Raw genomic sequence first — 24,247 nt, 5'->3', positions numbered from 1 at the left:
ATTGAAGTGCTTGTAAAAGTGTGCAATAACATAATTGTTAAACATAAGCACTTTTATTAAAACAGACCATGATACAAATAAATAGCAAAGACAGGGTTTCCTTCCTTGTTTAAAAATATAAAACCACATAACATGTAAATGACCAATTATATAAAATAAATATAGTACGGCTGTACATTAAATTAAAAGGTAGTAGAGACAGGGAGAGTTAAAGGATAACAGTCCTTGTTATATACGTCTTGTGTACGGAATATCTGTATTGTCACTGCGCTGTATTTTTTATAAACACATCTGTAATTGTATTAAAGAAATTACCAGCTATTTATGGACTACATGTTGAAGAATATTTTTATGAAATAATATTGGGGTAATTTTCAATCATTTTTGAGATAAGTAATGTGGTAATTTGGGGTAATTTGAGAGAAATACTTGCCATGAAATTTACGGATCTGTAAAATTAAGTACGGCCAAAACTCTTAGCTTAGTCTTAGCAAAACAAAACTTACAAGGCTGAGAAGGATCCAACTAGGGATGTCAAAGGTAAAAACCTTTAACAGGTTTAATCGGTTTATATGTGGGTCTAAAGGTTAATTTGTATAGACAGACAGAAAGGCAACAAAGTCAAATGTAAGTTAAAATGTATGATGCTACTATTCAGTTTAGTAAATGTAAAAGCACTTTACCGTCCCACAATAAGAACACACCCAGCTACCAAATCTGAGAATGGCTTGCAGCCAAAGATCACATCGCTGTTAGCAAGGAGGTGAGTTGTGATGCAGTGCCCCGAGGAAATATGCTGCCAATCAGCATAGTAGAGGGGGAGGGATTCAAAGAGGTAGTTCAATACCCTGGTACTAATATGTAATGCCAATGGCAGCCACTGAGACTAAACACATGGAAAATAACTTCGAGAAGAAGAATGATGAGCCAGATGTCAAGCTAGCCAGGGTACACATGCTGATGTTGGCTCTGACAAGCTATTACTGGACAGCTCTTACAAACGAGAGTTAACTTCACAGTCACCTGTAACTTAATCAGTGCTGACTAGGAGATGCAGTCCAGTGTGTTCCCTTCTCTAGTACTGGCATGGCAACAAAACGAGGTGTGGAAATAGCTCCGGCAATGAGAGGCTAGTGTGCTACTCACTCATAGTCTGTCCGTCCGGCTAATGTCAGACAACCTTGTCGAGAAGCTAATAATACAGGAGCTAATTAGTTAACGGAGCACCGGACTAAAAGGACAGTGCCTTTTGTGTTTCATGTAATTTTGGCGTTTTCTTTTCTGTGTGTTTCACAAAAGTTATGAGTCCTATTACTACATAATTAAGAGAAACACAGAAATAAAAGCAACTGGGATTGTTTATGGAAAATAATTAATGCTAACTTGAGTTTACGCCATTGTGTTTCAGTGTTATTATACTCCTGTTTCTCTCCTTAAACCCCCACAGACACAAACCGTTTCTCCAGCAGTACTCCGAGGCATTTCCACCAAACTGAAAATATGGCGAGCGCAGTACGTGGTGAGTTTAGTGGGTATTCAGACCAAACACACACCTGCATTAAAACCACAGGGGAGTCTTGCATTACAGATACTAGAGTTTGAAGGTTTATAGTATTAGATAACAAAACTTCAAAAGTTTTTATGGCAGCAAGAATTTTATCTTTTGTCACAAACAGTAAAAAATACGCCTTTCATGTTACAAAAGAATTTGACCAGGGATGTGTTCTTGCATGTAAGGCAGTGCAGAGCCTTGCAGTGTGGTCCACCAAATGAAAAACCAAGTTAAACATATTTGTCAGACAGCCCTGTTTTATTTTGCCTGAGCCCTTTATATGGCCTGACTGACCACATTCATATAAATGAGGGGCTGCAACTAACTAACTAACAACTAACACCCCTCATCTCACCCTCCACTACGGTGGCTGCTAAAAAACACACAAAAAAAGAGAAATACCCTCTTTAGAACCGATGTTTTCTGATGATGAGGATGAGGGTCACTGACTTTTACTGTAGAGCCTAGTCTTGGAAACCTCAGTGTTATATTTGACCAGGCTGTGTATTGTAACACGCACAATTCTTCCATCTGAGAAACATTGCCAAACAACATAGCCATTGTATCACTGCCTGGGCTAGAAATGATAATTCATGCTTTTATTTCTTCCAGGTTAGACTACTGTAATTCTCTTTTCACATGCCCCAACAAGTCATCCCTAGACCGTGTTCAATTAGTTCAGAATGTCACTACAAGGACTGTTGAGCAGGTCCAGCAGGATGACTCACATCATGCCAATCTTTATATTCTTTACATTGGCTTCCTGTTAAGCTCAGGATTCACTTTAAAGTTCTTGTCTTTACATTCAGAGCCTTACATGGCAAGGCACCTGTGTATATTTCTGATTTGCTCCACCCTTTTATCACCAGCAGATTGCTTATTGGTTGTCCCCCGCACTAAACTAAGAACAAAAGGTATTCATGCCCTAAAAGTGGTGGCTCCGACACTGTGGAATGCCCTTCCTGTTAGCTGACATTGTGTGGTCTCTGATGCCTTTAAAAAGCAACTGAAGACGTGTTTATTCAAACTGGCATTCACCTGTTAAGCACTTTGTGAGCTTGCTCTGTGAAAAGTGCTATATTAAATAAACTTATCATTATTATTATTATTGTAAATCCTACACACTGGACCTTTAATGTCAGAAACACATAAAAGATCAACTTAACTGAAACTGGTAATTATAATGATGTTGTTTTTGTTTGTCTACAGCATCTGAACTCAGGATTGTGTTGCTTGGAAAGAGTCAAAATGAAAAGACAACACTAAGTAACTTCATCACAGGGAAAAAGGAGGTTTCTTTTCTTAAAACATCCAAGATATCTGTTGCCTGCGGTGAGTGGAAGAAAATGCCCTTACAAGTCGTGAAAACACCAGACATCTTCAGTCTGTCTGTGGAAAAAGTAAGACACAAAATAAAGTTGTGTGTTGCTAGTTGCCACCCTGGACCAAATGTTCTACTGCTGTTAGTGAAGCCTTCTGATTTCACTGAAGGGAACAGACAAATACTGAATTTAATCTTGAGCTTGTTTGGTGAAGATGCTTTTCAGTACTCAATGGTCATCCTAACACAAAATGACAAGGGGAAAAATTCTGCAGTGGATCATATCATCCAAGACTGCAGACAAAGGCAGCATAGAATGAACTTAGATACAAATGATGGTCTGACTGATGATGATCGTCAAGCACTAATAGAAAAGATGGAAAACATTCTAAGTGACAACAAAGGAGGACATCTAAACTGTACTAAAGGGGCTGATCCCATGACAGCACCTGAATGTGCAAAACCAAAACCTCCCCTGAACTTAGTGTTGTGTGGGAGATTTGGAGTTGGGAAGACATCTTTATCTAATGCCATTCTGGGAGAGAGAAAGTTTGATACACCTGTCAACTCATCAGTGTGTGTAAAAAATCAGGGAGAGGTGTGTGGACGTAAGGTTTCTGTTGTAGAGCTGCCTGCCTTGTATGGGAAACCTCAGGAGGTAGTGATGGAGGAATCTCTCAAGAGTATCTCCCTCTGTGATCCTGAGGGAGTCCATGCCTTGATCCTGGTCCTACCTGTGGATCCTCCCACTGATAAGGACAAGAAAGAGTTAGAGACCATCCAGAACACATTCAGCTCACAAGTTAATGACTTCACCATGATTCTGTTCACTGTGGAGTCAGATCCTGAATCTGCAGATGTTGTTAATTATGTAGAAAGCAACCAAGACATCCAGAAGCTCTGTCAAAGATATGGTGGCCGATATTTTGTCTTCAACATCAAGGACAAGCAGCAAGTCTCTGAGGTTTTACATACTGTGGAAAAGATGGGAGCTGTGGGATGCAGAAGCTTCACAAAAGATATGTTTCCCAAGCCTTCAACAGTTAGAAGACATGCCTCTTTCATGATGATGCAGAGTAGAGAGCTTCCCAGACAGGTACAGAGTAGAGAATGTCTCAGGATGGTGCTGATTGGGAAGACTGGCAGCGGGAAGAGTGCAACTGGAAACACCATTTTAGGCAAAGAATGCTTCAATTCTAAAGTCTGCAGGAAGTCAGTGACCAGGCATTGCCAAAAACAAGAGGGAGAGATCGATGGCCGGCCTGTTGCTGTGGTTGACACCCCCGGCTTGTTCGACACAACCTTGTCCACCGATGAAGTTCAACAGGAGCTTGTGAAATGCATCAGCAAGTTGGCTCCTGGACCCCATGTGTTCTTATTAGTGCTGCAGATCGGCCGCTTTACACAGGAGGAAAAAGACACTGTGGAACTTATCAAGAAGTTTTTTGGCAAGAAGTCAGAAGACTTTATCATTGTTATTTTCACCGGAGGAGATGGACTTAAAAATCAAACAATTGAAAAATACATAGAAGAAGACACTGAGGACTACATCAACAAACTGACAACTGAATGCGGAGGAAGATACCAGGTTTTCAACAACAACAATCAGAAGAATCGTTCTCAAGTCAGCCAGCTGTTGACCAAGATTGAGTCAATGGTGAGGAAAAATGGTGGGAGCTACTACACCTCAGAGATGTTAAGAGAGGCGGAGGCAGCGATTCAAAAGGAAATAGAGAGAATACTCAGTGAGACGGGAGAAAAAACACAGAAACAGAAGAGGGACCTTGAGAGAAAACATGAAGCAAAAATGCAAGAGAAGAAGCAAAAGATTGAACAAGAAAGAGCAGAGACAGACAAAGCACTCGAGGAAAAGAAGGAACGCATTAACAAAGAGCAGGAGAAGAGGACAAGGGCAGAGGAAAAAAGAGCAGAAGAGCAAAGAGAGAGTAGAAGGCAAGAAGATCTTGAGCGACAGCAGTGGGATCAAAAATTTGTAAATTTGCTGGTTCAAAGCTCTGAAGAAAAACAAAGAGAACGAGAGGCTTGGGAGAGAGAACAAAAAGAATGGTGGGAGAAAAGACTTCAAGAAGATCAACAGAGACAAGAGGAGGAGCAAGCACGACTGAAAAAGCTCAGAGAAGAATACGAGCATGAAAAAGAGGAAAACGAACAACGAAGAAAAAAAGAAGATCGAATCAGAAGGTTGCAGGAGCAAAAAGAATGGAAAGAATTACAAGAAAATGTTTTGAAGAAAGTGGAGGAAATGAGGAAGAAAACTGAAGAGCAGGCCAGAAAACAAGCGGAAGAATTCAACGAGTTCAGACAGAGATACACTGACTATGCAGCTCTGGTAGAAAAGCATGCCAAGGAAATGGAGGTCATGAAGCAAAAGCAACAAAAAAACCATGACTTCATGATGCAACAAGTGAGCGAGAACAAAGCCTATCAGAAAGATTGTGATGGGCTGAAAATGAAACAAGAACAAGAAATGAATGACCTGAAACAGAAACTTGCTACACAAAAAAATGAAATCAAGGAACTTCAGGAACATGTGAAGAAAGCCACAGAAGAAAGGTCCTGTTCCATTTTATGAGATATTTTCTCACAACAGCAAGGTTTTCATTTGAAGACTGTAGATTTTTGTATTGACATGACCTGCCTTGTATGTTTATCTTTTAAATCTTCTGAGAAAAAATACTTTAAAAAGCAGAACTAAAACAATTGCATGAGCTCATAGTTGATAATAAAGTTCATGATAAATTTCAGTCAGTATGAAAAAGTATGTAGAAATAAGAAATGATCTTGGTGAGTGTAGACAACAAAAATGTATCTATTCTGATACTTCGTGACTTAACTGCTGAATTTGACAAAGTAGACCACAAGTTTCCTCTAGACAGACTTAAAAAAATGGGTTGGTTGGTTGGTCGGTCCAGTTGGTGGATTGGAAGGTACAACTCTTTAACACGTACCTCACTAGTAGAAGATGTTTTCTTATCCTCGACAACCATGTCTTTAGAAAACATGATAGCCTTTTTGGTATTCTGTAGGTTAATTTCTTGGTCCTTAATGGTTTTATACGTATGTATATGTTTCAACTTTGTAAAATTATTGGTGATCATTGTGTGAATTAACATTCTTATGCTGTTTATCTGTAGCGCCAGATGACTCTGATGCTCTAAATACTATTAATTGCCTCTCCAGTGTGGAACAGTGGATAAGGAATATTTTTCCGAGAATTAAATGAAGACAAAACAGAAATTCTCGTAATTACTACAAGTGAACAGAGACAAAATATTTTTTTAGCAAACTTAGAAGTCTGGCACCACAGAACAAATCGGAAGATTTTAATTAGCATAAGCAATGTCACAAAAATTGCCTTTTGTCACCAAATATGGTGAGAGTTAGACTGCATGTTACACTGGAAGCTGACAAAATGTTGACTCATGCTAAAAAACTAAACTGAAAACATAAAATGAACACAGACAAGAAGTTCAAGTCATCTGGTCTCAAGTCAAGTCATGAGTCGTTAATGTCAAAGTCGAGTCTCATGTCATTTGTCTTCTGTCAAGTCAAGCTGTAAGTCATCAAAACGGTGACTGAGTCCAGATCTCTGTTTGGGAAACACTCCCACCACATCTTAGACAAGCAACTTTGTTCAAGAGCTATATTTTAATGATCTTGCTTTTAATTAAATTGATCTTTTTTTATATACACATTTTATGCTTAGTCTTGATATATATTTTACAACTACCAACATGTTTTTATTACCTGTATTATTCTATTTCATGTATTTTGATTTTATTTTATTTTGTAAAGATCTCTGAATTGACAATGTATATCTGCAATATTCTACTTTATGTTTTGACTATTTTTTTCTTCCACAAAGCTCTTTGAGCTGCACCTTATGTTTGAAAGGTGCCATACAAATACATTTTTTTACTATCATTATTACTATGACTAATCACTTAAGTTTAATCAACTATATTAAGCTATTTAATCAATGTCTAACAAATACAGTAGCTACATTACAGATATGATAGTTGTTTCTATGAAATTTTATTTTAGAAGTCTATATACTGTACTCTATACAATGAAGAACATTAAAGAAATATCCTCTCATTTTTTCTCTTGTGTGTGCAATAAACTGAGAAATGATGAATACAGCACCCCTAGTTCATGCGTCCATGATTGTGGCTGAGAAATATATAACATATTCAGAAGTTAAGAATACTTCAGGTATTTGTTTGTTAAAACAAGAAAATTAAAATAGGTTGTTTTACATTTCTATCAACAATCAAAGTAACTATTATTAGTAGTAGTAGTGGTAGCAGTTGTTTTAGGGCATAAAGTGATTGCTAACTTGAGTCCACTCAAACATCCAGCACACCTGTGTCACTGGGTGCAGCCACATCCCGTCTACATGTCATGCAAACTCGTCACACTAACGACACTGAGCTCTTTTTCATCACTAAGCTATTTCTATATGCACCTGCTCCAGCTTTGTTTATCCAAATTGGACTGCACATTGTTAATAACATAACTTAAAACTGCTAGTGGAACAATGGCAACTCAATCAATATAATGAAGCTGCACAGCATACTTCGGCTGTGTATTTAAGCCTAAAGGGTTAATATATAATAGGTAGTTTACAAAGTCAAACTGTCAGTTTCAGTAACTTTAAGGTTGCTCTCCCAGCCCTACTAAAAAGCATGTACTCCTTACAGGAAGTAAACCATGAAGAGGTTCAAATGTATTTACTGTAACTTGTTAATGTCATTTGTGTTGCATTGTTTTCATTCATGTTCATGTTTATTTGCGGCTGCACCCTGCTCTGAACAAGTTTCACTTTTAATCTGCCTTGATGGGAAAGCAATTGTAATCACCCGCCTATTCTGGTCTTCAGGGAAATTCCAAATCTGCAGACAATCAGAAGTCAGATTCATGGTAATATCTCACAGTAGTTATATTTCTCTGACAGAAAAATACCAAAGCCCATGGTCTTATCCAACTGTTGATGTTATAGTGATGCACAGACACCTCCCAATTTTAGTGAAATGTAATTTTGCTTAGGTGTTGCATGTTGTTTGCGCATGTGTGTTGTTGAGATACTGTTGATATAACTTGGCCGATACCCAGCCCTGACAACTGTAAATCACCTATCACGTCTTTGAATAATTAATTATGGGTGCTGGCCATGACCTGCTTATTGTGGCATGCCCTGCTGGTACTGACTGGTTTCGTTGTTGTCATGCCTACGTTGGGCTGGCCCTGTCAACTCTACTGACAAAAAGGATGTCTAGGGTGAGTTAATCTCACTATGGATCTGGTGCCATGATGAGCTTTGATGAAAGATTAAGCAACAATAATTTCACCTGGTGAGTAGACAATCAGAAAATAAATGCAACAAATAAAGAAATATACGTAATAATAAAAAACTAGTCTATAGTTCATTCACACATTACATACTACAAAAAGACTTCATCAAAAACTGCAATGGGAAATAAACTGGAATAAAAGAACAACAGCAACAACCTCAGGTAAGTGCAGCATGTTCAGTATGTCACGAGGGAATAGAAAAAATACACGTCATCTAGCAGCCAGCAGGAAACCTGCTCTTATTTTTAAATGTTTGCCTGAATTCTGAAAATGAAACACAAAAAACAGCCTATACTTTTATATAATTAAATGATGCTTATTTTATTTACTAATAGAAACATATTCATATAAGTATGTATCTTCAGTCATTTAGGTATCATTATATTTCATGAAATTACATTTAATAATCTAGCATTTAGGTACACAGTATTTAATGCACTTTAGTTTTTCACAGATGACTTAAATTGAAACCAATCATTTTAATCTTTATGGACTGGATGTTAAATTTCTATTAAATGTGCCAATAGATATTGAAATTATACTAATTATATATATTACTTTTGGTGTCAAAAATAGTCCACTGTGTTTATGTTATGCAATAGAACTATACTGTAAAAAAACAACAACAAAAAAAACAAATACATTTTAAAAGCCCTTGTTTAAAGCGGCACTATGTAGTTTTGGAGAAGAAATTCAAACTCAGAATTTAATATTTACAATATTAATGTGGCAATAATACATTCTGAGAAATATTTTCCATAACTGAATAAACAAGCTGTTCTCAGAGGAAAATAAGGTCCCTAGAAAAGTTTCCGAACTGAGAAAGGGGGCAGGGTCTGCCACATATAAACAAACTAAAACAGTTAACTGATGAAATTGTGGTGTCAATGAAGATTTTCTGTTCTGATTAAAATGTCTTCCCCAAAACTACACAGTGCACCTTTATATGACAATGAAAGAAGCTGTATATAATAAGGTACCCTGTAATTGCAAAACTTTGCATTGATTCACAGATATGTGGATTACATAAAAAACACTAAATTATTCGCTATCCTGCATGAAAAACTACTTTATTTTTATTATCAAGCAATTCCAACAACTATCCTAAAGGTCGACTTTCTAGTCTCTTCCAGAGCTGTAAACTGTATCATATGATCTTAGTCAAAGGATGGAGTTTGCAGAGCAATGATAACTTTTCTCTGCATTTCATGATAATAATTTATGATTTTGCCTTTTTTCCTAAACCCAACAGACACCCCACAGCATCTCCATCTGAATTTCTCTCCTAGTTTGCGTGGCAGTGAGAACATGGCAGCGTCTGGTAATTATGGTAAGAATTCAGTTAGCAGATATGCGCTGTTAGTGAGAAGCCACATTTGTCACTGACACCCAGCATGACAACAGAAATGAGGTCAACAGGGAGTGTCTACGACAGTATCGGCCCTAAGAGAATGAGAAGTATTCTGCACACATATTTGTTGTGTAACCTTTTAGTTTCAGTTAGCTAAGCTTAGTCCTGCATTTATGATAGTTTGGTGATACTGTGTCTTCTGCTCTTGTTGTTTAACAGCATCAGCACTCAGGATTGTGGTGCTTGGAAAGAACCAAAATGACAAGACAACACTAACTAACTTCATCACAAGGGAAAAGAACATTTCCTCTCTGAAAGTGCCAAAACAATGTACAGTCAGTTATGGACAATGGAGGAAAAAAACACTGACAGTCGTGAAAACCTCAGATGTCTTCAGTCTGCCTGGGGAAAAAGTGAAACATGAGATGAAAAAGTGTGTCGCTCTCTGCCCCCCTGGACCAAATGTTCTCCTGCTGTTAGTAAAGCCTTCTGATTTCAATGAAGGGGACCGACAAAAACTAAACTTCATTCTGAGCTTCTTTGGTCAAGATGCTTTTAAATATTTGATGGTCATCAAAACACAAAATGAGGAGGCACAGAGTTCTTCAGTGAACCAAGTCATCCGAGACTGCGACCACAAGCAGCACAAGTTTAACTTAGACACAACAGATCTTCCTGAACAAGATTATCAAGCACTACTAGAAAAGATGGAGTACATAGTGAGTGACAACAAAGGAGGACATCTTAACTGTACTGAAGGGGCTGATCCCATGACTTTATCTGTGACTGCCAAACCTCCTCTGAACTTAGTGTTGTGTGGGAGATTTCAAGCATGGAAGACCTCAGCAACTAATGCCATCCTCAGGGACAGAAAGTCTGATCCACATATCAACTCATCAGTGTGTGTTAAAAATCAGGGAGAGGTGTGTGGACGCCAGGTCTCCGTGGTGGAGCTGCCTGCCTTGTATGGGAAACCTCAGGAGGTAGTGATGGAGGAGTCTCTCAAGAGTATCTCCCTCTGTGATCCTGAGGGAGTCCATGCCTTCATCCTGGTCCTACCTGTAGGTCCCCTCACTGATGAAGATAAGAAAGAGTTAGAGACCATCCAGAACACATTCGGCTCTCGAGTGAACGACTTCACCATGATTCTGGTAACCGTGAGGTCAGATCCTAACTCTCCAGCTGTTGTAAGATTTCTGAAGGAGAGTATGCACATTCAGGAGCTCTGTCAGAGCTGTGGAGGACGGAATTTTGTCTTCGACCTGAGTGACGAACAGCAGGTCTTTCATGTGATACATACTGTAGAAAAGATCGCAAGTCAATCCGGATGTTTCACAAAGGAAATGATGGCAAAGCCCCAGGTGAAGGAAGTTGCAAGTTGTAAATCAGAACTGAAGATGGCAGGTCATGGACGTCAGAGCAGAGAGTGTCTCAGGATGGTGCTGATCGGGAAGACTGGTTGCGGGAAGAGCGCCACAGCAAACACTATCTTGGACCAAGAACGCTTCAAATCTACAGCTTGCGTGAGCTCAGTGACCAAGCATTGCCAAAAAGCAACGGGGGAGGTTGACGGACAGCCTGTCACTGTGGTCGACACACCCGGCTTGTATGACACTGTTCTATCCAACGATGAAGTCAAAGAGGAACTTCTGAAATGCATCAGCATGTTGGCTCCAGGACCTCATGTGTTTTTACTGGTGCTGCAGATCGGTCGCTTTACACAGGAGGAAAAAGACACTGTGGAGCTGATCAAGGAGTTTTTTGGCAAGAAGTCAGGAGACTTCATCATTATTATATTCACCAGAGGAGATGATCTACAAGACACGCCGATTGAGAGTTACATAGACGGAGACAGTGAAGGCTTTGTTAAAAAACTGATAGACGACTGTGGAGGAAGATACCAGGTCTTCAATAACAAAGATCAGAGTTGTGCTCAAGTCAGAGAGCTACTAAGCAAAGTTGAGTCAATAGTGAAGAAAAATGGTGACAACTGCTACACCTCAGAGATGTTCCAAGAAGCTGAGGCAGCCATACAAAAGGAAATGAACAGGATCCTGAAGGAAAAGGAAGAAGAGATACATAGAGAGAAGGAAGAGCTAGAGAGGAAACTCAGAGAGGAAATACAAGCAAAGAAGAAAGAATTGGCAGAGCAAATAACCACAACTGAGCAAGAAAGAGAACTGAATAGCAAACGGATCAAGGAAAAGGGGGAATACATTAAGAGGGTGCAGGAAAAGATGAAGAGAGAAGAAGAAGAGAGAAAGGCAGAGGAAAGGAAGACAAAAAGGCTGGACGAAGGTCAAAGAATTGGAGAGCGGTGGGAGAAACAAAATCAGGATCAACAGGGACAACAAGAGGGCCAGACACAACTTAAAAAGCTCAGAGAAGAATATGAACAGGACAAAGAAAAATATAATAACAAAAAAAAAGACGATGAAATCAGAAAAGAACAAGAAGAGAAAGAGCTGAAAGATCTACAAGACGCCCTTCAGGAAAATCTGGCAGTAATCCAGAAGAAACATGAAAAAGAGGCCAGACAACAAGCTGAAGAAATGAATGAATTCAGAAGGAAATACACAAATGACTTTGCAGCTCTGACGGAGAAGCATGATGAGGCAATGGAGGACCTGAAGCAGAAGCAACAAAAGCACAATGACTTGATCATTCAACAGCTGTGCAAACACAAACCATATAAGAGAGAGTATGACAAACTGAAGAAGCTACAAGAGGAAGAAATGAATGACCTTGTGACATTTTCTCCAAACAAGGAAAATCTGAACAAAGAAATCGATGCGCTAAAGACAATACAAGAGGAAGAAATTACTAACTGGATACAAGAATACGTGAAGAAAGCTAGAAAAAAGAACTGTTTTATTTTATGAGATGTTGGCCTCTGGTTTATGTGCATCAGTTCACATAAAGAAGCGGTAAACTCAACTCGAAGCAAACTGCAAATGTCTCATCAAATAGAGCATTTCTTACTGATTTCACTGAATGGCAAGTTCAAATTCAAGTTTAGTGAGCACAAAACTATAACAACCCATTGTTGCTTAAAAAAAGCAACAGTTTTTGTGTTAAGTAGAGCGGCAACAATATGTCCATTAATCGACAAAGATCTTTGACATGGAGTGGTATGCATCAAAAATCTCTGTTCACACATCTCACATGTATCTTACAGCACATATTAACTACACTTCCTAAACTAAACATATGAATATTTGTGAAAGCACACATCAGAAACAAACATTTTAATGCATATAGAGGTATCCATCAGGTGTTCTTTACTTTAACAAGGAATGTATATTTTTCTCTTTTACATTTGTGTGTTTCTTTAAATTTATTTTTAAATATCTTTTTGCACAGAAAGATATATATTTGTTTTTATTCGCCATTTCATCGTCTGGAAATGAATCATTTCCTTAGTTATTAAAATAAACTATACACAATTGATTCATTGTTTTTTTTATTTCTAAAAGCCTCATCCTCCTTTCAGTCAGCTGTGAGTGTGAGTGTGAGACCATACTATGCTGAAGTATGCATGTTTTCCGGGTATTTTAGTATTACAGGATTACATGGTACTACTGATATACGGTACATGTATTTTTACACACTCCTGTTATAATAGTGGGCACTTTTGAATGACTTGCTCTTACCTGTACTGTACAACCATCATGTTCTGCTCCCCACAGTGTCTGGCGCAGCGGATATACCTCATCCAGCTGGATTTACTGGGATCATTACCATCAATAAAGTGCTGTAATGTCCCCTCTGCGTCGTAGATCTGGAAACACACAAATATACAGAGTCAGAACTGAAAGCAGTACAAAGACAGAAGCGCTCTGTTCATTATGATTAATTAGACATGTCACATGTATTACTAAATACTTTTTCATCTACAAGACATAGTCATATCAGAATTTTAGATTGTGAAGGCTGCAAATACTGTAACAATATTTTTATCATCGATTAATTATATTTGGTTAAGATTCATTGTTTACTTAGTAACTAAAATGACTAAAACATAACTGATTACTGAAATAATTGCCAATTCATTTTCTTCCAATAGACTAATTCAGTAATCAACCAATGTTTCAGCTCTACTCTATAACACAAATAAAACTGGATACTTTCTATAAACCGCTCAGGTTTCATCTCTCAAGACATTTAAGAAATAAGCATCATCAACTTTCTGCCAACCGTCTCCATTATTTTAAAGTCAGTAGACTAACGTTACACATAATATAAATGTATAACTATAAATAAATAAACAAAAGATCCTATTTGATTGAATCCCTGTCTGATTCACCTGCTCAATGCAAGGGCTGTGCACCATGACTCAACCAGTGTATTTATCAGGTTAGCCTGGCACTGTAGAAAATAAGGTAACAGTGACACAGATAGGCCCTTCACGACATAACATCAAGTCAGTATTTATAACTGTCAAATTGTACTGTCCTTAAATGTTCCATTTTTTATTATTATTATTGTTGTCTTATATTAAAATAGACTTACAGGTCATTTACTACAGTTTTTCTTTAACAGAAGCCTGATGTTACCAGGTAGTCTCTTTGAAATGGATGCTAATGAGCACTAACAACGGAAAGTCTCAGAGAAATGTTGCTTTTTAAGAGAAGATGGAGAAGAAAAATAATTTTTATGTCATGGAGCTGAAAATATACAACTTTCTGTAAAAAGATAATTTGTTCAAGAGTATTTATACCCATGGATTAGTTTAAGTGATGAACTGTAAAACTGTAGGTATTATAGGATTATTTATGGGAAAGCAAAGTCAAAAATCTGTAAATTTTAAGAGATCGATCACATAATTGTGTGATCATGTTACAGGTTGAGGTCAAAGTTTTCTAAAGATGAACATTTGTAACAGAAAATGACTACAAGTCCTGCACATGTAGCTTAAACAAAAAGAAATAACTCCAGTTGATTTGAAATGTTTGAAGGAAGCCTTGGCAACAAATCATTAGCCTCTTAGCCGCAGTCAGGCTGAAGCTGTGATTATTACACGCCTGCTGGGTGTTAAACGTTATACAAACCTGATTTACACCTGCTTAAAAGCCTTGCTGCTCCGTCTGCCAGCGTCTCAGCCATAAAAACAAGATCTGAGGTCTAAAAATACGTTTTTAGAGCGACAGTGGAAGAGTGTATAAAATTAAGCATAACCTGAACACAAAAAGGAAGAAGCTTTTTTTGCTGCTCTTGCAGGGCATTAAAACAGTGCTACCAAAAAATCAGAGCTTAGAAAAACAAACATATGGGATCGCACATAGACGTGCACCTCTCAGATTCAAGGGGAATTTCCTTGATTTACTATTAGACTTCCATAAAGCTGGAGGACTGGACAGGTGGATGATTTTCTTATTTTTCTTTCATCAAATGGACCGAGCAACACTGGATCATTCACATTTCCCATAATGCAACTCTTTAGTTTTTTGTTAGACTCTGTTTAGTAATAACTCATTCCGGGCGCTCTATCATAAATGTGTAATCCCCAATCACAAAATGAGATAAACTTGATGACATCACTCAGCTTACTTCCTTGAACCTGACAAGACAAAGATCCTCCAGCGACACAGAAGACATTAAACAACTGTTGTAACAGGCTGAGAATAAAAATAAATAAACTCTAAATCTCAATGGAAAAGTTCGCTGCAACACCATTTTGCTGTGAAGCTCCAGATATCTTCTGTGGATACAAAACATCACCTTACTTTCCATCGGCATGAGGGTATGTAAATCATGACTGCTTTTCAATTATGGGTGAACCTGCCCTTTAATGTGTCAGACTGACATAGCTCCCCTTTAAGAATTAAACGATTTATCTTTGTTGTGTGCCTGTTAACACTCCCCAGTCATTTGTTTCTTTGTAGAAAAATGTAAAAAGCTACTTTAAGAGTAAATTAACTGTTTTGAGTTATTAAATACAGTTATTGTGTTACACTAAAATTTGTTTTGGTCCCAGTAGTCAACAGCAGATCTTCTGTTCAATCTCATGAAAATCTAGCAAGGCTGACTTCTGGTGGTGTGGATTAAACTGTGATGTAAGAACTTTAATATGGATGGCTAGTGCAAAATCAACACAAAAATAAAACAATTAAAACAGAGTAAATAAATCAGCGGAAGAATTCACAGCTACAATAAGCAGTTAAAATGAGTCGATCTCCCTCAGCCTCTCTGTGTTCATTATTAATCCATCCCTCCATCCATCCGTGGTGATGCAGTGTGACTGTATTGAGGAGGCGTTGAGTGCGTTTATAAGGTGATGACCTGAGCCGATAGCCGGCCTCTCTGCTGTCCATACAGCCAACAAACAATCAATGCTGTAAATGACTGCGAGAATCAAAGGAAACAGCCTCATTTATTATTCTCTGCAAGTAAGCACTTTAATGTCTGTCACTGTCTGTCTGTCTGTCACTGTCTGACTCTTCTGTCTTTATCTGAATCTTGTGCATATCACTTTTACATATTTTTCAAAGTAGGTGCAGATACACGTTTGTCCTCTTCAGGGAGAGAGAAGAACACAGGGCTGATGGGAAATGTGGTCTTGTGGTCCATGTCCACACGTGTGGACTAATTCTGTCGAACTTGCCGCCCTTTGTTTACAGTAATTTTACCAATAAAGCAATAATAAAAAAAGTCTTTAATCTATTCTTCTGTCTGCAGTCCTTTCCTTCACCTCCGTCTCCGTTAGGAATGATTTGTGTGTGTGTGTGTGTGTTTCTCTTGTAGCTTTGTGAGGACACATTTGAGAACTTGAGAGTGAGGACATTTAATCTACATTTAGCTTCTTCTTAAGGATGTTTTTAAAGAAAGTGTTGGTTTTAGGGCTGAGGTTGGAGTTAAGTGTAGATTCCTTTCAGGGGGAATGCAATATGTCACTGAGGGTCCTCTTAAGTATAGCAGTACTAACATTTTGTGTGTGGTGTGTTATGTTCCCTGCAGCCTGTAATGAAACTCTGCTGTTGTTTAAAGCTTTTGTTACTCGCAGCCATTTGTCACTGACGTCTGTTTAAACAAATCACAGTGCGTTTAACAGCCTCCTGCGTCTTCCTGCTCCACTTTACTCTGAAGTGCCGGCGGGTTATTTTTTTTTCCAAAAAGCAGAGTGGGAGCACCCAAAGGTGGCCTGGCACAGTTAAAAACAATAGGTTGCCAGGTTTTTGTGGGGCGGTTGTTAAAAGTTGCCTGCTAGTTTTAGATCATTAAAGTCATATCTTCAATCTAAAGCACTGTAGACATGTTACTTAGTTGAAATGTTAATGTGGTATAAAGTGTCAGTATTATGTTCAGTCTACTGCAATCTAGTGAATGAGGAGTCTGATCAGTTACACAACATAAAAAAAAGGTAATTAATGAAGAAACTTTAAACTAGCAGGTAATATACAGTTGTATCATGGTAAGTTAAAGCTATATCTCGTATTTTCTGACCACTAGAGGGCAGTAAGTCAACTCGGTAATGTAGACATAAAACAGTTAACAGCTAAAGTTTTGAAGATAATGAAGACATTGAAGATTCTTTCTTTCTTCAACCTAGTGCAGGACTGTCTGTGGTCAGGGTTTGGCGACAGAATCACTGAGGTAAACATCAGGGGAAGACTGTGGTTTCGACTAAATGCTCATCAAGTAAACAGTTCCTGTTTCTTGCTTTATAGCATTCTTTTTAATATTTAACAAAGACCATCCTCTCTCGCTCATCTCAACAAAAGAGCTTTGACTGTGCTAACAAAACCGTAAAAAAACATAACCCAGGTGGCATTAAAAACATGATGCAATTGTATCTAAACATAATTTCTAGGCGTTGTTTCGTGTCTGCATTCATACAACTAGCCAAGCCTGCCTAAAACCAAACAGGACAATCTTGGACAATGAAGTTCAATGATGGGGAGACAAGTTATTTGCTATCAATCAATCAATATTGATTAATTATTACATTTTATTTTAAAATCAACTTTTCCCATTTAATGCAACATTAGATAATTCTGCTTTTCAAAGGTCTCAATACTGTGAAAGCATGTATTCAGAAATTGTGCCTTTAAATGAGTTGTCAGGTCTTCTATAAGGTTGTGATTTCACAACTATACAGCCACCACCCTCAGCCATGACCCCACACACTGCCGTGGTTATAAACATGGTGGGCGTGGCCTACTCAGGCATGTAAGAGCTGACTAATCAGAGCAGACTGGGCTCATCAGATGTGGGGCCTTGAAGACAGGCACTAAAATGTAGCATTTAGACAGAAGGTTAATAGAGGAGCTGCACTAATTGACAGAATGAGATAAATAATGTGTTTTTTGAACATTAATAAACATTTTGTAGAGGAGACCCAAAGTTAAAGGATGAACCTGAAAATTGGCATAATATGGGACCTTTAAATCATCTTGTAATTAATTTCTTTGTGTTATATTAAGCATTACCATAGCAACAATATGAATAATCATCATTTAGTATTTTTCAGAAATAATTTAAAACATTTATATGTAATGTAAACGTATTTTAATGGTCAAATATTAAACATATTAGTTGAACTATCAAATCACAAATTAGTGATCTTTTAAAAATGTGTTTGTTGTCCCGATTTTGTGTTTTTAATTCAGTGAGGTTGTTTTCTTATAACCTGTGATATTATTTTGAATGTATTAACTCTGATAAATTGTTGTATCAAGTGTTCATTAACAGAACCACCTGTGTGTGACCCTCTGCGACTCCACAGTAAAACCTCTGAAGCTGCAGTGAACTGGAGGCTCTCAGACCAGCAGCTGGTTTCTAGCTTGATGCTGTTCTGTCAAAGACATTTTGGCTGCCTGTGTTTATCGAATCCATCGCTACAAAATTCCATCTGCAAGACAAATGGCCAAATATAACATGTTGTTTAGTTCAACAGCTAGAAAATGTTGCAAACACTGCCAGGCTGTCAGCTTCAGTTCACAGCTCCGGCTGTCATTTTTCCATCTGAGCACAACAATCGTGACAAAACTTGATTTTTTTGGTTACAACTTCGGTTTCTTAAAGCGCAATAAATTATCCTTGTTTGACCCTCAGTTTGTCCGGGACAGATGACCCTTTCAGCGCCGCACTGTTTTATATTCACACTCCGAGACCACACATCATACGAGCTGCTGCTGCTGCCGGAGGAGCTGAGGGCTCACGGCTTTGTTCGAAGAAACTTCAGCAATGTTTTTTTCACTACTGATGCAATTTATGATTATCAAAATATGAAGTAATCTGCCAGTTATTTTCTGAATTAATTGTTATGTAAAATGTTGGGAAAAAATTAAAGAAAGTAGTGAAAAATCCGAATTTCCTGAAGTCCAGTGTGATATTCAGTTTACAATGATGTAAAATTGAACCAAATTTCTGTTTTTGTTCAAAAAATGATTAAGACGATTTTTAGAATAGCTGCCAATTGTTTTCTGTCGATTGATTACTTGTTTCAGATCCAATCTCAACCAATCTACATTTTATTTTGAGTGGATCTTTTTCTATTCTCTTTTAAAAGTGCACAAACTCTGCTAAACTCTGTCAGAATGATCTGGTGTGTCCAGATGTGACTGGTCCACACATTTATGGTGTGTTGAACATCATAAATCATGAAAAGTGACTTTTATTCAAATTTTAAGAAACCATAAAGGGACAGTAATTTGATCATTAAAGACACTGATTCAAGATGTCCTTACGTACATTTAAAACTACTTAACTCTCCCTTTAATTGGAAACAAGGGACATGCAGCTGGAATCAGACTGTGGACGCTGCAGCTATTGAGAATACGCTATAATCACTCCATGGCCTCAGTGTTTTTAAGGCTCTGAAAATTCGAATTCTTATAATTAACTACAGGTCTAATGAAGAAGTCACTTACTAACAGAATGAAATTATTTACTTTGAGCTTTTTAGTGAAACTGAAGTGGAAGACGTCAGAGAGACGGAGAGTCTAATCTGTCTGTCTCTGCCTCTTTACATTTACAAGAACCAGAAGAGTGGAGGCAAGAGGAGAGGATTAACACACACACACACACACACACACACACACACACTACAGTGATGGACTGTGTGTGTTTTTAAGAGGGTGGATTACAGCTCACTCTTTCAGTCATTGATCTCGGCTGTCAGTGTTTCGCTTACAGCTCTATCACTGTCCACACACACACACACACACACACACACACACACACACACACACACACACACACACACACACACACACAATAAGGCTATCTACGAAACACAGATGTTCTCATATTAACATCTATACTGAAATCTGAAAGAAATATTTAGAAAAGTGTCCTAGGGAGTCAAAGAGGAACTCAGATTTTGTTAGCGCACATGCCTTTATATATTTTATATAATATCTCAAATGTGTAAATATAATATAAATTATGTATAAAACATCTAAAAAAGTGATATAAAATATAAAAAAAAGCACACACAGCGCCTATCCTTGTTGCCTGGCACCTTGAAACCCAGCAAAACATGTTATTCCTCTGGATTACAAAACATTAAAGATACAGTAAATGTGAACCTCATGTGAAACAAACAAGAGATTAAATAAAATAAAAGTTTTATGCAAATTAATCTCTTCAGCTTTCCTCCAAACTGTCTCAGACATGTTTCTCCCTGATCAGTCTCTGCTCATAGCATTTCTACAAAAAATAGGACAAACATGAAATAAAATAAAATTGGCATCAAGCTTTTAACAAGAAGCAATTGTATGAACAAACATATTTTTACATATACAAGAGGAAAATATGGTTTACTGCTTGATCCACCGACATGACAGAGAAATAAAAACGTCTTCAGTCTCTCTTGCAGAATAATCCTCTCTTCCTCTCTGTGGGCTCAAAATGTTCCAAATTCTATTTTCACCAAAATATGAGTAAACAAACTGGTTCCATTTTCCATCTAGCTGTTTACTTTGTACTTACGCTGGACACGAGCGACAAACAGAGCCACGTTTCAGGCCTGCAGAGTGGTGTGTTTGATATTTAAAGGAACACATTTTGGCAAATGCACAGATGTTTTGATATGGGAAGTTTTGTGCTGAACACACTCTTTATTTCTGAGTGATGGCTGTTGGTGAGCGATCTGCACAACTTCAACCAACGGCTGAAGAAAGTGCGTGTGTCTGTATGCGTGTGTGTGTGAGAGAGAGAGAGAGAGACAGAAAGTGTGTCGTAAATTTACTGACAGTGTTTTGACCTTTTGACCTTATTACAGAGTAAATCTTCTCCTTGTCTAGACGAGAAGACACTACGGAGATACCCTGTGTGTGTGTGTGTATGCCGCGCGCGCGTGTGTGTGTGTATGTGTGTGTGTGCGTGTCACCAGACAGGAATGCGGTTCACTTATCAGCTAAAAACACTTAACTGCAGCTCTGAGGCAACACTGGCATGTAAATGGCTGCTTCGCCATCAGAGGACGATGTGTGTGTGATGAGTGTGTGTGTTAAATGTGTTTATCACCGGGTGTGTGACGTGCGTGTGTGTCGGTAAGTCACTAATGCAGCTGTGAGTTATCATGTCTGAAGGTGTTACGACACACTTACGACACTCTCACTTAAAGACGCACACACACAGACAGATACACACAGGAGTGTATTCGAAGCATTTTAACATCCAAACATTTCAGATCCTCCATCCGCAGAGTTCAGCAGGTCGTTCTGAGTTTTCTCAAGATGTTTTTTTTCATTTTGGACTGAAGCACTGTCAGGTGATATCTGCAGACAAGATTAAGTGTTTTCGAATTTAAAGATTTTAGAGAAGACTTTTAAAAAATTCAATGTTTCCCCCAAGACTTTGAGATCATTCTGAGAACAAGTAATAAGCAGACATTGATGCTTTGTAAAGGATCATGTTTATCTGGGATGTTCTTGCAACAATGTGGTCACTGTTTGCAATCAACTCTATGTCAAAGCTCACCACACCACTCCAGCCAAATTTCAAGTCAGTCCACACTTGTAACTGCAGGATTGTGTGTTGTAGTTTCAGCGTTTCTCTCATCAGAGGAGACAACAGGAGATGTTCAGTAATCAATCAGCTGTATCTGCAGACAGAACATCAGCGTCAGAAAAAGCCCAACTGTCAGTCTTCTTCTTCTCTTTCTCTACAAAACACACCATCGTCTTCTTCTTCTTTTTCAGTCCAAATCCTGTAAAACTGTTCCTGAGAGCCGATCAATGCTCGCACACTTGTGTTCTACAGCTAATCAATGAAACTCCACTAATTCTATTGTTATCTGCCTCTTCATCGGCCTCCTCCTCCTCCTCCTTATCTTACCATGTCTCCTCCTCACTACCTCCTCCCCTACTCCTCCCTCCTTCACCTCTTCCTCCTTTTTCTAATCTTAGCGTGTCCCATCTTCCTTCTGCAGGTGGTGGACAGAATAGTGTGAACACCTTCTGAAAAACTGACTCACAATCACGGACTCTATAACAAAGGTGGCTTTATTTCAGGCTGAATGCTAATCAGCAGCAGTTGTGAGCTAAAAGATCTCTGTACTTATTTCCCAATAAAACCATCTTTATTATGCTGTTTCAATGTTTTCTCCATGCTGCCAGAAATACTCTTCTAATGGATAAATATTGAATCCTTGTTATCTACAAATACTGGAATTGGAAACTACCCAAAGGTGGCTAAAACTTCAAAATGGTGTCATTGGTCTTCCAGAATGCACTGCTATTGCAATATTTCCTCCTGTTTGTTTGATAAAGTCTACAGTGGACAGCTGTTTTGGGAAGTTATTGAACCTTATTTGAAAAAAAAACAACAACTATATATTAATGAGTTGTTTTTAAAAAAAAGATTTAGTCTTCTGAACCAATGGGTTTTGAGCTAAAGGGCTGCAGACAGGTAATCAGAAAGTACTGTGAGATGGACTAACACATTGTCGATTTGGGTCTTTTCATGGGATTTGTTGTAAAAAAAAAACATAGCATAAAATCAGCCGTGTCTTTAAACATACTCAGAATCAGCAGGACCAGCTCTTTAAACTTCACAACTACAAAATGCAAAACTAATTATGAACACATAGCAAACATTTGCGACATGCTTGTAAATAGCAAACTCTCTAAAATGTTAATTTCAAATCTCTTTCAACCACCCTGTTATGCTTTATGTACAATCCATATCCCAAACTTAATCTCATTTTTGTTTTACTCTTTCTTGCACTTCCTCTTTAACTTTTCCTCCTTTGTCTCACCCATCGTTCTCCCTCTCAATATCCTAACAGAGAGACTCATACACTCTCCAATCCGTCCGATTCTGTTCTCTTTTGTCACTCTGGATGTTAAATCTTCTGGAACCACAGTATGTTCATGGCCGCCTTGTGAGATGAAAAAAAAAGGTTAAATAAAAGCAAAATTAAGACAGACGACTTCTCATTCATCTTGTCTTTGACACACTGTTATTCAGTCTTTCAGATCTTTCACTTTTCTCAAACACAACCTGTCATTGAGGAGTCCATTTTTCAGCAGTAAGCCTCATAAACCCTACTGCCATTGCTGCCATCACCGCCGCCGCCAGCATCATACCCAAGAGCAACAGTCTGGGCCTCCACACATCCAGCGAGAGCCGCCATACCATCTGAAGCTGTGTTTTCAGCGAGCAGCGAGCCGACCCATAAATCAGAGGGGTAATAATCGTTCAGAGAAATGGATAATATTTGGATAACCGACCCTGATTCACCTCAGCGTCAACAGCAGCCAGTCTGAAGGCAGAGCTGCTGCTTTCTCACACAACAAGGAGGAGCAGTGAGGAGCAGCGAGGAGCAGCAGAGCGTCACACACTAACACACTGAGGTAACACCACCCACAGGACTGACGCACCACCACCCACAAGACTGCTGTTAGGGCTGGACGATAAAACGTTCTCAATAGGGGATCCAATGAAATTTATGTCGATAACAATCATAAGCTTTGGACATTTTTTACTCGATATGGATAAACCAAACAAACTATTACACAGAAGAAATAGATGCAACAACAGCCAGTCAGTCTGGTGCCTCTCTGCTCGCTGCTCTCTGTGCCGCTGCCTGTTTGCACAAGGGCGGGGCTGTGCTCACACATACGCAGTCAACAGCAGTGTAACTTCAGAGCCGAGCCCACAGAGGAGGCGATGAAATTGACTTCAGCATATATTTTAAGAGAGCCAATGAGAACAATGCTCATTACCCATAAGTTCAACAAAAGGGAGACAGTGAGCAATTTGTAATATCTGTCTTCATACTGCTGTAACTGGCTGCGGCCTCTAAATACACACCTGGTTTGTTGGCAGATTCATTCAAAGTTTGTGACGCTAAAGTGCTGAAAGTGAACTTGCATTTTCCTCCAAAGCTGAGGAATTGTTAACAAAAAAGTGACACAATGTCAACTACAATGGCATACCTCCAGCAAAGCCCAACACTTCCCCATATTTCAATCTGGCCTAATCCACTTTCAACTTAAACATATTTAAATCTTATTCAAATCTATTAGATCCTGATTTTTATTAGGATCCACATCAAATTGAACTCACTCATAGATACCAGCCACCTAAATACGGCTGTGTTTTTCCATTAAGATGCATTATTCCCTGAGAAATTTACGAAAATGTTGAAAAACGCCCCATCTTGCAATGTTAAAGAACATGAGAAAAATGTCAA

General features: G+C 38.4%; 3 protein-coding genes across 3 annotated transcripts in view; 2 read left to right on the top strand and 1 right to left on the bottom strand.

The window, feature by feature from the left end:
• The window catches only part of prdm6 (PR domain containing 6), an 81,907-nt gene that overhangs the window by 40,362 nt on the left and 17,298 nt on the right, over nt 1-24,247 (bottom strand). The window contains exon 4 of the mRNA XM_073465412.1: nt 13,254-13,381. Coding sequence (XP_073321513.1) covers nt 13,254-13,381 — 128 coding nt within the window. The remainder of the gene's footprint in view (nt 1-13,253; nt 13,382-24,247) is intronic.
• LOC140996648 (GTPase IMAP family member 8-like) lies at nt 1,501-5,466 on the top strand. Its single transcript, XM_073467100.1, has 2 exons — nt 1,501-1,519; nt 2,762-5,466. Exons 1-2 carry the CDS (start codon nt 1,501-1,503, stop codon nt 5,464-5,466), a joined length of 2,724 nt encoding a protein of 907 aa, XP_073323201.1.
• On the top strand, nt 9,558-12,482 carry LOC140996646 (GTPase IMAP family member 8-like). Its single transcript, XM_073467096.1, has 2 exons — nt 9,558-9,579; nt 9,820-12,482. The coding sequence occupies exons 1-2, from the start codon at nt 9,558-9,560 to the stop codon at nt 12,480-12,482; spliced, it is 2,685 nt and encodes an 894-aa protein (XP_073323197.1).

The sequence above is a fragment of the Pagrus major genome, chromosome 5 (assembly GCF_040436345.1).
Source record: "Pagrus major chromosome 5, Pma_NU_1.0".
Taxonomy (NCBI): Eukaryota; Metazoa; Chordata; class Actinopteri; order Spariformes; family Sparidae; genus Pagrus; species Pagrus major.
This window is presented reverse-complemented; position numbering and strand designations above follow the sequence as displayed.

Bases quoted from the DNA above. Each gene is read 5' to 3' on its own strand.
- LOC140996646 (XM_073467096.1), top strand. From the start codon at position 9,558: ATGGCAGCGTCTGGTAATTATG. The intron at 9,580-9,819 runs GTAAGAATTCAG...GTTGTTTAACAG, and splicing joins GGCAGCGTCTGGTAATTATG to CATCAGCACTCAGGATTGTG.